Source organism: Syzygium oleosum, unplaced genomic scaffold (assembly GCF_021117445.2).
Source record: "Syzygium oleosum isolate NSW1041296 unplaced genomic scaffold, Sole_v2.1 Sole_v2.07, whole genome shotgun sequence".
NCBI lineage: Eukaryota > Viridiplantae > Streptophyta > Magnoliopsida > Myrtales > Myrtaceae > Syzygium > Syzygium oleosum.
In genome coordinates, this window is record NW_026607491.1 from 7,684,162 (window position 1) to 7,699,166 (window position 15,005).

Genomic DNA, 15,005 nt, shown 5'->3' on the forward strand with positions numbered 1-15,005 from the left:
GATCGCACTCAATTATTCAATGGTGAGATCAAAATGGGTGTTCAACATCAACCTTTCTTCAATTGTTTGCTGCAATCATGACAGTATTCTTCTCTCTCTACAACTCCATTTACAGTTTTTTTTCTTGTCAGTCTTACTCTATCTCTCACTCACGATACACACTCAGACTTGCGCCCCACCTCTTGCAGGGTGTGGGCGTCGAAACCCACAGCTTAAACTACGCGGCCCCACCCCTACCCCCTGCGAAGGTGGGGATTCGAACTCCCCACCTCCCCCTTCTCAAGTGAGAAGGGTGGCTACTGGAGTAAACCCCCAGTGGTTAACTCCATTTACAGTTGATTTCAGTCAATTGCGCAAAAACATAAAGCAACTACTCTCACGACTTCTTAATGCTGTTAGGTTATGTGACAAGACTAACCTAAGTGTACACTGAAACGGCAACGAATTCGGTCTCAAGCTTGAACCTCTCCCGTTATTGCCCTAATGTGGAACACTTCAATTTGCCCACATGTATATCATAGTAGGAAACCGGGTGTCGGGTAATTTTCTTTATCAACAGTTTTCCGACATGTACTAATTCTTTCATAAATCTATTAACATGAACAAAAAAAATCTGTTTTTTTAATCGGATGGTCGAATTGTCCGGTCTAAATCTCTTCATATATCGCTAAGTCTGTCGACCGCTCTCTTTGCTACTTAATAAACCCAATTCAACCGTTTGTTGCCTTCTACTAGGAAAGGTATTGAATCAGAACAACTAGGGAAAATAAAAATTTTGATCTTAATTTGCAGAGATTCACGTCTTAACTGGGTGCTTATCTTTATCCATCCACGAGCATAGACGGATATCAAATCAGCTGTTTCCTTCTCGAGATAATGATATCGAATCGCAGCCGTCGAGACAAGACAACTCCATATCCAGATTAGGATTGCTGCCGGAAGACATTATCACGTAATCAACCATCCATATCTCCGTGTCGCCGTGTACGTGCGTGCGGCTATATATATGTGTGTGTGTGTGTGTGTGTAGTAGTAGTAGTAGTAGAGGGAGAGCATTCCACGGTCAAAGCAAATTCAGACTTTTGGTGACGAGTTTCGCTGTCCGTCGCTGAAAGCTGTCGCTTCTCTTAGTGGCGAGAGTTTGAAGTTGAAGAAGCATTGAAGGTAATTACAAAATGTTCTGCTTTGGTTCGTTGTATTGCCTTTGCTTATGCTGATGACTTGTTTTTGCGAGGCAGATTTATTAGTAGTTCGTGGGTTTTGTGGTGAAGTAGATTAATGAGTTATTCGTTCTTTGTGCTGGATTCGACGCTTGCCTTTTTTGGAGTACTTAGATCGGCAGAATGGGGAAATTTTCGATCGTATTAGTAAACTTGGCTACTTCACTAATCCAATGAAATTGTTGAATTTTTTTCGGCCAATCCGTAAAATTTGCAATCGAATGCATGATGTCAATGATTTGACTTACTTTTGCTGGATTAGACACACTGACTTATTGACAAATTTGCTTACTATGATTTAATGTAAGTTTAGATTTTATGAGACAATTATGTAAACAGATCAGCAAAATTGACTCTCCCGTGAGTCTAGGGAACCAAACTTGCGGGTGTTCACTCTTTCATGTGGATGATCATCATCTTCATCCTGCAGTATCATTGACATTAACGAAACAAAGATGGCAAACCTTTCATTCCTTTCGATGGGGATGATACTCTTCTTCTGTTGTTGCTCTGCCATTGCGGGAACGACGCGAGCCGATCAAGGCTATTCGAAGTACAAGGACCCCAGTCAACCCGTCAACGCACGGATAAGAGACCTCATGAAAAGAATGACCCTTCAAGAAAAGATTGGCCAGATGACGCAGGCCGAGTACTCCGTGGTCACCCCCGAAACCCTGAGAAACTACTCCCTTGGCAGCGTGCTCAGCGGCGGAGGGAGCACGCCCTTCCCCAAAGCAAAGGCTCGAGACTGGCTGAACATGGTGAATAGATACCAAAAGGGTTCTCTCTCTAGTCGCCTTGGGATCCCGTTTCTCTATGGCATTGACGCGGTCCATGGGCACAACAATGTGTATCAAGCGACTATATTCCCGCATAATGTCGGCCTCGGGGCTACGAGGTAAGCATATTTGAGCATTATATGCATATATTAATCAATATCTGTTGACATACATGCTTTCTGCTTTACGTAACAGCCCATTATATTGAGAAGAGAGAGTCATTTGAGAAGTTAGTATAGTATTACTGTCAAAATCACAACAAATCACATTATGTTACTAATTGACTAGGGTGTCCATTGCAATGCTATCAATGCAATTATCTTTGTTTGATCATCTATCTTGGGTAGATTCTATATGATATCACAACAATTTCCAGTGTTCAAGTTATATAACTTAAGGAAAAGCCACTGTTTATCTTTTCAGGGATCCTGATCTCGTGAAGAGAATTGGGGCTGCGACCGCACTCGAAGTTAGGGCGACGGGGATTAATTATGTGTTTGCGCCATCCATTGCCGTGTGTATCAATTTAAATCGGATAATTTTAACTAACATTTGGTTTCGAGTGTGCTTAACACATTAATTCTCTTTTTCAACCTCGAAACCGTGAACCAGGTATGCAGAGATCCGAGATGGGGCAGGTGCTATGAGAGCTACAGCGAGGATCCGTCCGTTGTTCAAGCCATGACGTCGATCATCCCCGGATTGCAAGGCGAAATTCCTGCCGGCGGGCGAAAGGGAGTGCCTTATCTCGGCGGAAAGTAAGCTTTTGTTTTGATTAGACTAGTTTGAGCTGGTGATTAGCTCCTATTTGGCTTTGTCCCACCCAGAAAAGGCTTATCAATCGCCCTCTTGTTTTCACATTTTGTCAGATTAGCGAATACCCTAGAGTCTGCCGACAATGTAAAATGCTTGAGTGTCCATTTTGAAATGCTGGGTAGTGTCTTGAGCAACTCTCATACTATTTGACTAATTTAAATGTTGTCATTATCTCATACTTCGGACAGTGACAAGGTTTTGGCCTGTGCAAAGCACTATGTGGGAGATGGTGGCACCACGAGGGGCATCAATGAGAACAACACAGTGATTGATTGGCATGGACTGTTGAGCATTCACATGCCCGGTTATTACAAAGCCATAATCGAGGGCGTCTCGACAATCATGGTCTCATATTCGAGCTGGAACAAAATGAAGATGCATGCTAACCGTTTTCTCGTCACAGACTTCCTCAAGAACACTTTAAAGTTCAAGGTACACTTATTAGTCTCTCATCAGTCTTGCCATTTGTGATTGATACAGACTGGATTGAATTGAACCAACTGGTTCTAAATTCTTGTAGGGCTTTGTAATATCCGATTGGCTAGGTATCGATAAGATCACCACCCCAGCCGGGGCAAATTACACATACTCTGTTGAGATGGCAATCGGAGCTGGTGTAGACATGGTCAGTGGCCATGGTATCTCCTTTTTGTTTCATGCAAAAGTATTGGATCGCCAAATTAATCTTAATGGGCAAGTACTTTTTTTTTTTCCTTTCCTTTCCTAGGTCATGGTTCCCTTCAATTATACGGTGTTCATAGATACCCTGACCCAACTGGTCAATGCCAATGTGATCCCCATGAGCCGGATTGACGATGCTGTCAAGAGGATCTTGAGAGTGAAGTTCGTGATGGGCCTATTTGAGAACCCTATGGGCGATCAGACTTATCTTTCCCACCTTGGAAGCCTGGTTAGACAATGCAAGAGCACTTTACTTATCAGAATGGACTATATATGAAGAGCACACAAGCATTGTTTTATTCCAATTCTATGTCATTGTAGGAGCATAGAGATTTAGCAAGGGAAGCAGTCAGAAAATCACTTGTCCTGTTGAAGAACGGGAACAATGCGGATCCCCCAGTGTTGCCGCTTGCCAAGAACGCCCCTAAGATACTCGTTGCCGGGACTCATGCCAACAATCTGGGGTATCAATGTGGTGGTTGGACCATCACTTGGCAGGGTGGAAGTGGCAACAATTTAACCAGTGGTACATTCTCTTTCCTTTCTTCTCTAGTACACTGCATGCGCAACAATTGATGTCATGTGGACGACTAGGACGTAGCCAAGACAGTGTCTGTATCAACGATAATATTGCCACCGTGAGTAATATCGAATGTACAATGTTGCAATAAATACATGACGTTGTCACATTTATATGTTTAATCAAAGTAGGGAGTTTCTGATGATTTTGTGCACTTAACAATAGGGACCACCATCCTAGGCGCGATCAGTAAGGCTGTGGACCTCGACACAGAGGTTGTGTTCAGCGAGAACCCCGATGCTGACTTCGTCAAGTCGCACAACTTCTCATACGCCATTGTCGCGGTCGGGGAGCTTCCCTACGCGGAGACGGCGGGAGACAGCACAAACCTGACGGTGGTGGAGCCAGGCAAGGACATCATCTCCAACGTGTGCTCGTCGGTGAAGTGCGTGGTGATCGTGGTTTCGGGAAGGCCGGTCATGATGCATCCGCTCGTGGCGCATATTGACGCGCTGGTGGCCGCGTGGCTGCCGGGGAGCGAGGGGGAAGGGGTGGCCGACGTCTTGTTCGGGGATTACGGATTCACTGGGAAGTTGCCGATGACATGGTTCAAGACCGTGGATCAGCTTCCCATGAACGTGGGTGACCCTCACTACGATCCGCTCTTCCCATTTGGTTTCGGTCTCACCACCGAGCCCACCGGCGGACAGTGAGGGAGATATTTAAGAGTGCAACTTCGTTATTCTAAATTCTAGGTTTCATCTTATTTCATGATCGGTTCAACACTAAAGATTAGGGTAGGATGTACCCTAAAGGCTGACACTGGCTTAATAAAAAAAAAATTCTAAAGACTGCAATGATGACAGAGTCTTTTTAGTGGGTATTTTTATTTGCCAACCCTTTGTCATTTTAGATCGAAAATGATTCAAAATTTTGGACATGAAACAATTTGAATAATCGTCACCAGGGTACTTCAAGTAGTATTCTGGCTGTTTTCCATTTTGCATAATTGAACTTATTAGTGTTTTTCTTGTTTGTCATATGAATTTGTTGCTTATATTAGTCATTCTTGTCGTGCGGCATAACATTAACAGAGTTGCCTACCAGTAACGATGCTACATGGTTTTTTGAAATAGACCATTTTTACTTGGTGGTTTTTGAAGGTGGAGGCTATCACTATTTCTTGCTAGAATGAAGAGGTGATCTTACGTAATGTCAATATTCAAGTAAACAGAATTTTGCTCAAGGACTCGCAAAATCTTAGGTGTTTTCTGCACGGTGTTGATATTAGTATAGTTGAGAAAAGTTCAGTGGCACGGCCCCGGAAATTCCCCCTTTTTCAAGTCAAAAGTTCAAACTTGTTATAAATATCAAAGGAAATAATGAAATTTTCGACGAGAACCCTGAAGCCAAAGCTGATATTCCTAATTTGCTATAAGAATTATGCCATCTAAGTTTTTAGTTATATTGGGTTATATGTGATCGGATCACCACGTTATTTCACACATAATTTTTCATTGAATTTTTAGAATTCGAATAATCTTTTAATCTTGGCGGCTTTTTGCTTTTCACTTAATCCCAAGCAAACAGCCCTCGGTAAATATGCATGATTATTTAACCCCGTTAGGGCTTGAAAACAGTTTTCCGAACTTACACACCGGCTTACTCTTAGTTCTATTATGATGTGATTTTTTTTTTCATAATCAATCACCTTTTCAAACCTAGCTTCTCGTTATTATTAGGTCTAAGTTTATTTCGATCGTTGGTCATGAATATTACCAACTTTATATTTTGCCACTCCGTAGGTTATATCTACAAATTTGACTAAATGGTAGCATTTACAAATTTGAGATGGCTTGTTGTATAGTTCACGTGAGATAATTTGTCTGTTAAAAAAATACTATAGGCTTAAACGAGCAACACGATCGATCTTTCCAATTCCTCAAGAAAGTCTCTCTGACTAAAATTATAATCCCAATGTTGAACAAGAACGTAGAGAATTGGCAAGGGAAGCTGTGAGAAAATCACCGGTGCTTCTAAAGAAGGGTAAATGTATGGGCAAGTCATTGATTCCGCTTCCTAAAAAAGCACGGAAGATACTTGTAGCAGAAAGTCGTGCCGACAACTTGGGCTATCAATGTGGAGGTTGGACAATTGCTGAGGTATGGTCCGAGCATTTCCCGTTGGATTAAGTTTGAATGAAGAAAATATCTCTTGGTAATTGATGGCATGCTGTCGACATGTCGGAGGTACCGCGATCCTCAACACGGTGATGAGCACGGTCCATCCAGATGCCCAAGTGGTCTACAACGAGTAACCCCGATGGGAACTTCGTGAAGTCTAATAACTTTGCATATGCCATTGTCGTCGCAGGCGAGCCGGCTTAAGCGGAGACATTCTCTATGCCCCGGCCAAGCACTATTAGCAATGTGTGCGGGTAAATCAAGTGCATGGTGGTCGTCATCTCAGGCGTCCCCGTCGTCATCGAACCCTATGTCTCGAAGACAGGAGCCCTATGTCTCGAAGACAGATGCCCTGGTGGCTGCTTGGCTTCCGGGGACCGAAGGCCGGGGATTTGCCGATCTCCTGTTTGGCAACTATGGTTTCACCAGCAAGCTTGCACGAACAAGGTTCAGGAGCGCGGATCAGCTTCCTATGAATGTCGGGGGACCCGCATTAGGACCCGCTCTATCCGTTTGGGTTTGGCCTGGCGACCAAAGGCACCAAGGACGGCGATCCTACGTATTAATTTCTTGTATCAACCTTTCTTCAATTGTTTGCTGCAATCGTGAGAGTATTCTTGTGTCTCTACAATTACATTTAGGGCCCGTTTGGCAACGTGCCAAACAGTGAAAATTTCTGTTCTTTTGTTCCCAGAAATAGTTTGGGAACAGAAATGCGTTTGGTAAACTTTTTGTTCCCGGGCACATTTTTGCAAAAATTTGTGCCGAGAAACAGTTTTGGAAGAGAAACAAGAAGTACAAAAAAGTTGCTTCTTGTTTCTCGACACAATTTTGAGAAACAGTTTTTTTCTTCTTTTTCTTTTTTTTCTTTTCTTATTTTTGTGTTGTTCTTCCCTGGGCTGGGCCGGCCGCCGGCGACGGTCCCGCCAGTGGCCGGCGAGGGCGTCACGGCCCTCGCGGCGAGGGCGAGGGCTGGACCCTCGTCGCGGGCGAGGCCGAGCCTCGCCGTCGTGACCCACGGCGAGATCCGCTTCACCGTGGGTCGCGACGGCGAGGCTCGGCCTCGCAGATCCGGGCGAGGCCGAGCCTCACCGTCTCGGGCAAGGCCGCCTCGCCCGGCGGCGAGGGCGACCCTCGCCTCCGCCGGCGGCCGGCGAGGGCCGTGACGCCCTCGCCGGCCCTGGGATGTGGCCGGTGGCCAGCCGCCGGTCGCCGACGACCGGTCATGGCCAAAGAAGAAAATGGGTAGAAAGAAAAAAAAAATTAAATAATTCAAAATATTATTAAAATATTATTTGAGAACAGAAATTTTGTGTAGTTACCAAACGCATTTCTGTTCTTTTCTACTCTAGGAATAGAAATTTTGGTCAGTTTATCAAACGCCTTCAAATACTCAGAAATTGTTTCCGGGCACAGAATCAAAAAAAATCATTTCTGTTCAGAAATAGTTCCCGGGCACAGAATGGTATTCATGCGCACCCTTAAAGTCGATTTCGATATTACCTCTCAAACTTGTGGGTAAGGTCCGGTTATAAATAGTCCAACCCAAATTGACCAATTAATCCGTTTATAACCCATTTATTCGTAATGTAAATTTCTTGACCCATATCCGATACGACCTATACGCAACACATACCCAACTTGACCCATTTTACTAAAACACTTTCATATTTAACACAATCTAGAAAAATTTATTTCTTATGATTTTTTTTAAAAATTGTATTGCTAAAGCACTTCCATGCAATACGAATCTAGAGGCCAATTTTTATAAAAAAAAAAATTAAATTGAGGCTCCATTTATTTCACGGAAAATGTGACATTTCAATGAGGCTATTTTCCAACAAAATAACAATATTTTCCAGTGTTTGTCTGAAACCTAAAAATAGCTAAAAAAATATTTTCCGTTGTTTGGTATGAAAATTTTGATTTGATTTTCCTCCATGCAGTCCTTTTAATAATTTCTATTCTTATTTTTCATTTTATTATTTTTATTATATTTTAAAAATCGAATTTTTAATATTTTCCTTTCTTTTCTTTTTTTCTTTCTTTCTTTTTCTTTTTCCTTTTTTGTCTTCTGGTCGCCGGCCACAGTCGGCCACAATTGGCAACTTGGCACAAACGAGGGGTTAATTCCAAAAAAAAGCACCAACTTTAGGTCGAGGGACAATTCTGGCCCGAACTTTTTTTTGTTCCATAAAATAACATCAACTTTAGGTCGAGGGACAATTATGGCCCAAACTTTTTTTTGTCCCATAAAAAAGCACCAACTTTAGGTCGAGGGACAATTCTGGCCCGAACCTTTTTTTTGTCTTGTAAAAAAGCACCAACTTTCATTTAAATCGCAAATTTGGCCCCCCATTGATTTTCTGTTTGAAATTACCCTTGTTTGAGAAAAAAAGTTATGGTGGTGAGCCTAGCGAATCTCTTCCATGGCGTCTGTCGAAAGGCAGTGGTCTACAGCTTCAGATTATGACAAAACGACGAAGTTTGGCCAGAAAGATTCAATTTGGAGATATTTTTTACTTGCTGGTGAAGTGAAGGAGATGAACAATTTCACCGTTATTCTTCAAGCTATGGTTTAGAGAATAAGACAATGAATAATGCTTTAAATCTAGTCAGCAAGTCACGTGGATTTATTGCTAAGGTGGAATAGTCAAGTTGGAAAATCAATGGTTTTAAGTCAATAAATGCCAGATTTGGGATTTAAGTGAAAGTTGGTGCTTTTTTACGAGACAAAAAAAAGTTCGGGCCAGAATTGTCCATCGACCTAAAGTTGGTGTTTTTTTACAGGACAAAAAAAAGTTCGGGCATAATTGTCCATCGACCTAAAGTTGATTCTTTTTTATGGAACAAAAAAAAAAGTTCGGGCCAGAATTGTCCCTCGACCTAAAGTTGGTGCTTTTTTTTTAATTAACCCCATAAACGAGGGACAAGCTCAAGGCTTGCCAAATCAGCAAGGCCTCGAGCACCCCAAATCAGCGAGGCTTGAGCCTCCCCAAATTGGCGAGCTCATCCCTTGCCTTTGGCCGGTCATCGGCCGTCCTCATGGCTGGCCACCAGCCAAGGAAGAAGGAAAAAAAATGAGAAAATAAAATAAAATTCAAAATGTAAAAATTCACTCAAGCTTGTTAAGTAACCCAGTTATAATCCATTTAAGAGCCATTAAGTTGTTAAGTAACCCATTTATGGCCCACTTAAACTTGTTTTTAAAACTTACAACACACCATTATATATGACTTGTTTTTCGTCAAATTATAGATGAGTTAATATATGGGTTCTAGAACCATTTTGCCACCTCTTATTTCATTCAATTTTGCACACAAAAAAAAAAAAAAAACAGATCAACTACTCTCGACAGCTTCTTCACAACTTCCTAATTTTGTTAGGTCATGTGCAATGGCAACGCATTCGGTGCGTATAATCTCGAGCTTGAACCTCCCATTATTGCCCAGACGCAGAACACTTAAATTTGCCCGCATACGTTATAGTAGAAAATCGGGTGTCGGGTATATCAACAATTTTCTGACATTTGCTAATTCTTTCATCAATCTATTTACACAGACAAAAAAATCCATTTTTTTTTAAAACTGAATGCTCGAATTGTCTGATCTTAATCCCTTCACTTTTCGCTAAGTCTCTGAACCACTCTCTTCACTACTCGATAAACCCAACACTACCGATCTCTAATTTGTGTTGCCCTTATACAAGGGGCGTATTGAATCAGAACGGCTAGACTTGAAGGGGGGGGAAAGAAAAATGATCTAAAATGCTGGGTTTATGAGGATGTTGATTGCAGATAAACAAGTCGTTTTTTTTTTTTTTTGTTTTTGGTCGCAACAATCAAGTCTTAAGTACGTGCTTATCTAATCCATCCAAAGTTGGCAATCTCTATCCAGTACCAAGAGCATAGATTGAAGTCAGCTCTTCCCTTCCCAAGATAATAATAATCTCAATCAATGCGTGTTAAATCACAGCCCTCGAAATCGTCAGACAACTCCATAGCCGGATTAGGATTGCTGCCGGAACACTATTACTAATCAACCATCCATATCTCTGCGTCGCTGGGTGTGTGTGTGGCTATATATAGAAGTAGGGGGAGAGCAACCACAGTCAAAACAATTCAGACTTTAATGACGAGTTTCGCTTACCGTCCCTAAAAGTTTGCCCCCTGTTGTCACTCTCTTGGTGGTGAGAGCTTGAAGTTGCAGAAGCATTGAAGGTGATTACCAAGGACCTGCTCTTGTTCATTGTATTGCCTTTGCTTATGTTGATAATTGGTTTATGTGAGACAGATATATTTGTTGTTTAAGGGTTTGCATTGGTCTCCTCTCTCAACTTTTTTGAAGCACTTAGATCGGTGGAGTCGTGAAATTATCGATCACATTAGTGAACTTGGTTACTTCACTAATTCATCGAAATTGTCGAGTTTTTTCGGCCAATCCATCAATTTAGTTGTCGAATGCATCATGTCAATGATTTAACATCTTTGTGTTGGATTAGACGCTCGTCTTTTTTTAAGCACTTAGATCTCTCGAATTGGTCCGCCCATTTGATTTAAATTTAGAACTCATGAGACAATTATGTAATTTCTTCGTTTAAACTCGGAGATTATCCTGATCATGAAAAAAGATTTGTAGTTATCCTAAAAGCAAAAAATCGTGAACAGATCAACGAACTAACTCTCCCGTAAGTCTTGGTAACAAAAACCGATAACATTAGGGCAACAAAGATGGCAAAACTTTCATTCCTTTCAATGGGGATGATGATCTTACACGAAGCAAACTTGTGGGTATTCACTCTTTCAGGTTGACAATCATCTTCATCCTGCAGGATCATCGACATTAGCGAAACAAAGATGGCAAAGCTTTCATTCCTTTCAATGGGGATGATCCTCTTCCTGTGTTGTTGCTCGGCCATCGCGGGAACGGCGCCAGCCCATCAAGGCTACTCGAAGTACAAGGACCCAAGTCAACCCATCAACGCGCGGATAAGAGACCTCATGCAAAGAATGACTCTCCAAGAAAAGATTGGCCAGATGACCCAGCTCGACCGCTCCGCCATCACCCCCGAAATCCTGAGGGACTACTCCATTGGCAGCGTGCTCAGTGGCGGAGGGAGCGTGCCGTTCCCCAATGCCAAGGCTCAAGACTGGATGGACATGGTGAATAGCTACCAAAACGGTTCTCTCTCTAGTCGTCTTGGGATCCCGATTGTCTACGGCATCGACGCGGTCCACGGGCACAATAACGTGTATCAAGCCACTATATTCCCTCACAATGTCGGTCTCGGGGCTACGAGGTAAGCATATTTGAGTATTCTATGCATATATCAATCGGCGTTTGTTGACATATGTGCTTTCTGCTTTACGTAACAGCCCATTATATTGAGGAGATATAAGTTACTGGGGAAGTTAGTATAGCTAAATCAAGTATTACTATCAAAACTACATCAGATCACATCATGTTACTAAGTGATTAGGGTGTTGATTGCAATGTTATCAACTTTGTTCCATCATCTAAGCAATATAGTTTAAGGAAAGATCGGTGGTTGTCTTTTCAGGGATCCCGATCTTGTGAAGAGGATCGGAGCTGCGACCGCACTCGAAGTCAGGGCAACGGGGATTAATTATGTGTTTGCTCCATGCATTGCCGTATGTATCGACTTAAATCTGATGATTTCAATAAACGTGCGGTTTCTGAGTGTTCTTAACACATTTGTGATTCTTTATTTCAATCTCGAAACGTGAATTAGGTATGCAGAGATCCGAGATGGGGCAGGTGTTATGAGAGCTACAGCGAGGATCCATCCATTGTTAAAGCCATGACATCGGTCATTCCCGGATTGCAAGGCGAAATTCCTACCGGCGGGCGAAAGGGAGTGCCTTATCTCGGCGGAAAGTAAGCTTCTGTTTTGATTGGACTAGTTTGAGCTGGTGATTAGTTCCTATTTGGCTTTGTTCCACGAAGAAAATGTTTGTCAATAGCCCTCTTGGTATCACAGTGACACCTTAAAGTTTTTGGATTACCAATGTGAAATGCTTGAATGTCTATTTTGAAATGCTGGGTACTGTCTTGAGAAACTCTCCTTTTATTTGATTAAGTTCATTATCTCATACTTTGGACAGTGACAAGGTTTTGGCCTGTGCAAAGCACTATGTGGGAGATGGTGGCACCACGAGGGGCATCAATGAGAACAACACAGTGATTGATTTGCATGGACTGTTGAGCATTCACATGCCCGGTTATTACAAAGCCATAATCGAGGGCGTCTCAACAATCATGGTCTCGTATTCGAGCTGGAACGGAGTGAAGATGCATGCTAACCGCTTTCTCGTCACGGACTTCCTCAAGAACACCTTGAAGTTCAAGGTACACTTAGGCCCCGTTTTGTTCGGCCTTGGAAATGGGCTTTCGGTCTCGAAAGCCCCTTCCCAAAATGCTGAACCGTTTGGTTCAGCATTCGGCCTAGCATTGGCCAAATGCTAGCATTGGCCAAATGCTAGCATTTGGAATGACGAACTTCCCAAAATGCTGAACCGTTTGGTTCAGCATTCGGCCTAGCATTGGCCAAATGCTAGCATTTGGAATGCCGAAAGCCCAAAGCTGGTCCGGACCAGCTTTGGGCTTTCGGCATTCCACAAATGTTGAACCCAAATTTTTTGTCTCCAAACTACCCTCACTTATTTTGGCTTATTCCGGTTTTGACCCTCTTGGTATTGTTCATCTTCTTCGTGAGGAGGATCGAGCCAGCGAGTGGCCGGCGAGGTCGCGCGACCCTCGCTGAGGGTCACCTGGCCTCAGGCGACGACCGCCAGCGGCAAATCTAGCTCTCCAGTGGTCGTCTGACCTCGGGCGACGGCCGTCGGCGCCAAATCTAGCTCGCCAGCGACCGTAGGCCTTCGCCGACTCCGGTGAAGGGTAGGATAGGTTTTTTTTTTTAATAAAAAAGATAATTCCCAAAGCTTTTTTGTAAAAAAAAATTGACCAAACACTACTTTGACCAAAATAGCTTTACAAATGATTTTTTACCAAACACCACTTGCATTTCTCCAAGGGACTTTAACCTAAAGGTATTTATATTCCCCCAAGTAGCATTTAAAAAGTTGAACCAAACAGGCATTTAATCTCTCCTTAGTCTTGCCATTTGTGATTGATACAGACTGGATTGAATTGAACCAACTGGTTCTAAATTCTTGTAGGGTTTTGTAATATCCGATTGGGCAGGAATCGATAAGATCACTAGCCCGGTCGGTGCAAATTACACATACTCTGTTCAGATGGGGATTGGAGCCGGGATCGACATGGTCAGTGGCTATGACTACTAACATTTTCATTTCATACAAAAGTATCCAATCGCCAAATTAATCTTAATTGACATGCACTTTTATTTTGTTTTCTTTCTACTCTTAGGTCATGGTTCCCCTCAATCATACGGTGTTCATCGATACCCTGACCCAATTGGTCAATACCAATGTGATCCCCATGAGTCGGATTGACGATGCCGTCGAGAGGATCTTGAGGGTGAAGTTCCTGATGGGCCTATTTGAGAATCCTCTGGCTGATCATACCTATCTTTCCCAGCTTGGAAGCCAGGTTAGACAAAGCAATAGCACATTACTTATCATAATGGACTATATATGAAGTGTACACAAGCCTTTGTTTCATTCCAATTTTTGTGTCATTGAAGGAGCATCGGGATTTAGCAAGGGAAGCAGTCAGAAAATCACTAGTTCTATTGAAGAACGGGCACAATGCTGATCCCCCGGTGTTGCCGCTCGTCAAGAATGCCCCTAAGATACTCGTCGCCGGGACTCATGCCAACAACTTGGGCTATCAATGTGGTGGTTGGACCATCACTTGGCAGGGTGGAAGTGGCAACAACCTCACCAGTGGTACAATCTCTCTCCTTTCTCTTTAGTATACTACATATGCAACAATCGAACCTACAATGCTGCGGTAAAGATGTGACGTTTTCACGTTTACATGTTTAATCGAAGTAGAGATTTTCTGATGAAGTTGATTTGCGATCTTGTGCACTTGACAATAGGGACCACCATCTTAGGCGCGATAAATAAGGCTGTAGATCTCGACACAGAGGTTGTCTTCAGCGAGAACCCCGATGCCGACTTCGTCCAATCGCACAACTTCTCGTACGCCATCGTTGTGGTCGGGGAGCTTCCCTACGCGGAGACGGCGGGAGACAGCACGAACCTGACGATGGCGGAGCCGGGTGAGGACGTCATCCACAACGTGTGCTCATCGGTGAAGTGCGTGGTGGTCGTGATTTCGGGAAGGCCGGTCAGGATGGAGCCGCTCGTGGCGCAAATGGACGCGCTGGTGGCCGCATGGCTGCCGGGGAGCCAGGGGGAAGGGGTGGCCGACGTCTTGTTCGGGGACTACGGATTCACTGGGAAGTTGCCGAGGACGTGGTTCAAGACCGTGGATCAGCTTCCCATGAACGTGGGCGACCCCCACTACGATCCACTCTACCCATTTGGTTTCGGTCTTACCACCGAGCCCACTGGAGGACAGTGAGGGAGACATTCAGCAGAATGTGACTTTTTCTTCTGGATTTTAGGGTTTTATCTTATTTTATGAACATTTAGTAGGAGGTTATTTTTTTGTGGGTATTCCATTTCCTAGCCCTTCGTAGTCATTTGGCCAAAGACGGTTTAAAAAACCCAGGATTTGGAACAATTCGAATAATCGTCCAAGCAGTAGTATCCTGGTTGTTTTCCATTTTGCATAATTGAAACTTACTAGTTATTTTCCTATTTGTCATATGAATCTGTTGTTTATAATTTCTC

General features: G+C 43.1%; 2 protein-coding genes and 1 pseudogene across 4 annotated transcripts; all 3 read left to right on the top strand.

Moving 5' to 3' along the window:
• The first annotated feature begins 1,087 nt into the window (after positions 1-1,087).
• On the top strand, positions 1,088-4,873 carry LOC115676563 (uncharacterized). Its single transcript, XM_056312971.1, has 9 exons — positions 1,088-1,164; positions 1,651-2,118; positions 2,423-2,513; positions 2,612-2,757; positions 3,004-3,247; positions 3,336-3,440; positions 3,543-3,725; positions 3,818-4,022; positions 4,242-4,873. Exons 2-9 carry the CDS (start codon positions 1,676-1,678, stop codon positions 4,727-4,729), a joined length of 1,905 nt encoding a protein of 634 aa, XP_056168946.1. The 5' UTR covers positions 1,088-1,164; positions 1,651-1,675; the 3' UTR covers positions 4,730-4,873.
• Positions 4,874-5,128: 255 nt separating this feature from the next.
• LOC130138640 (uncharacterized) lies at positions 5,129-6,765 on the top strand (annotated as a pseudogene).
• Positions 6,766-10,285: 3,520 nt separating this feature from the next.
• On the top strand, positions 10,286-14,972 carry LOC115674842 (uncharacterized). 3 transcript variants are annotated; one of them, XM_056312969.1, is made up of 9 exons: positions 10,286-10,418; positions 11,030-11,497; positions 11,759-11,849; positions 11,951-12,096; positions 12,324-12,567; positions 13,398-13,502; positions 13,609-13,791; positions 13,886-14,090; positions 14,246-14,972. In XM_056312969.1, the coding sequence occupies exons 2-9, from the start codon at positions 11,055-11,057 to the stop codon at positions 14,731-14,733; spliced, it is 1,905 nt and encodes a 634-aa protein (XP_056168944.1). In that variant the 5' UTR covers positions 10,286-10,418; positions 11,030-11,054; the 3' UTR covers positions 14,734-14,972. The 3 variants fall into 3 exon arrangements, with proteins under 3 accessions (XP_056168944.1, XP_030453219.1, XP_056168945.1); XM_030597359.2 differs by lacking the exon at positions 10,286-10,418 and having other exon boundaries at positions 10,928-11,497; XM_056312970.1 differs by lacking the exons at positions 10,286-10,418; positions 13,398-13,502 and having other exon boundaries at positions 10,928-11,497.
• Positions 14,973-15,005: the final 33 nt, after the last annotated feature.

Coding starts and splice junctions, on each gene's coding strand:
- LOC115676563 (XM_056312971.1), top strand. CDS start 1,676: ATGGCAAACCTTTCATTCCTTTCGATGGGGATGATACTCTTCTTCTGT. Junction 3,441..3,542: donor TCGGAGCTGGTGTAGACATG/GTCAGTGGCCAT, acceptor TTCCTTTCCTAG/GTCATGGTTCCCTTCAATTA. Junction 3,726..3,817: donor TTTCCCACCTTGGAAGCCTG/GTTAGACAATGC, acceptor ATGTCATTGTAG/GAGCATAGAGATTTAGCAAG.
- LOC115674842 (XM_056312969.1), top strand. CDS start 11,055: ATGGCAAAGCTTTCATTCCTTTCAATGGGGATGATCCTCTTCCTGTGT. Junction 11,850..11,950: donor TGTTTGCTCCATGCATTGCC/GTATGTATCGAC, acceptor AACGTGAATTAG/GTATGCAGAGATCCGAGATG. Junction 13,503..13,608: donor TTGGAGCCGGGATCGACATG/GTCAGTGGCTAT, acceptor TTCTACTCTTAG/GTCATGGTTCCCCTCAATCA.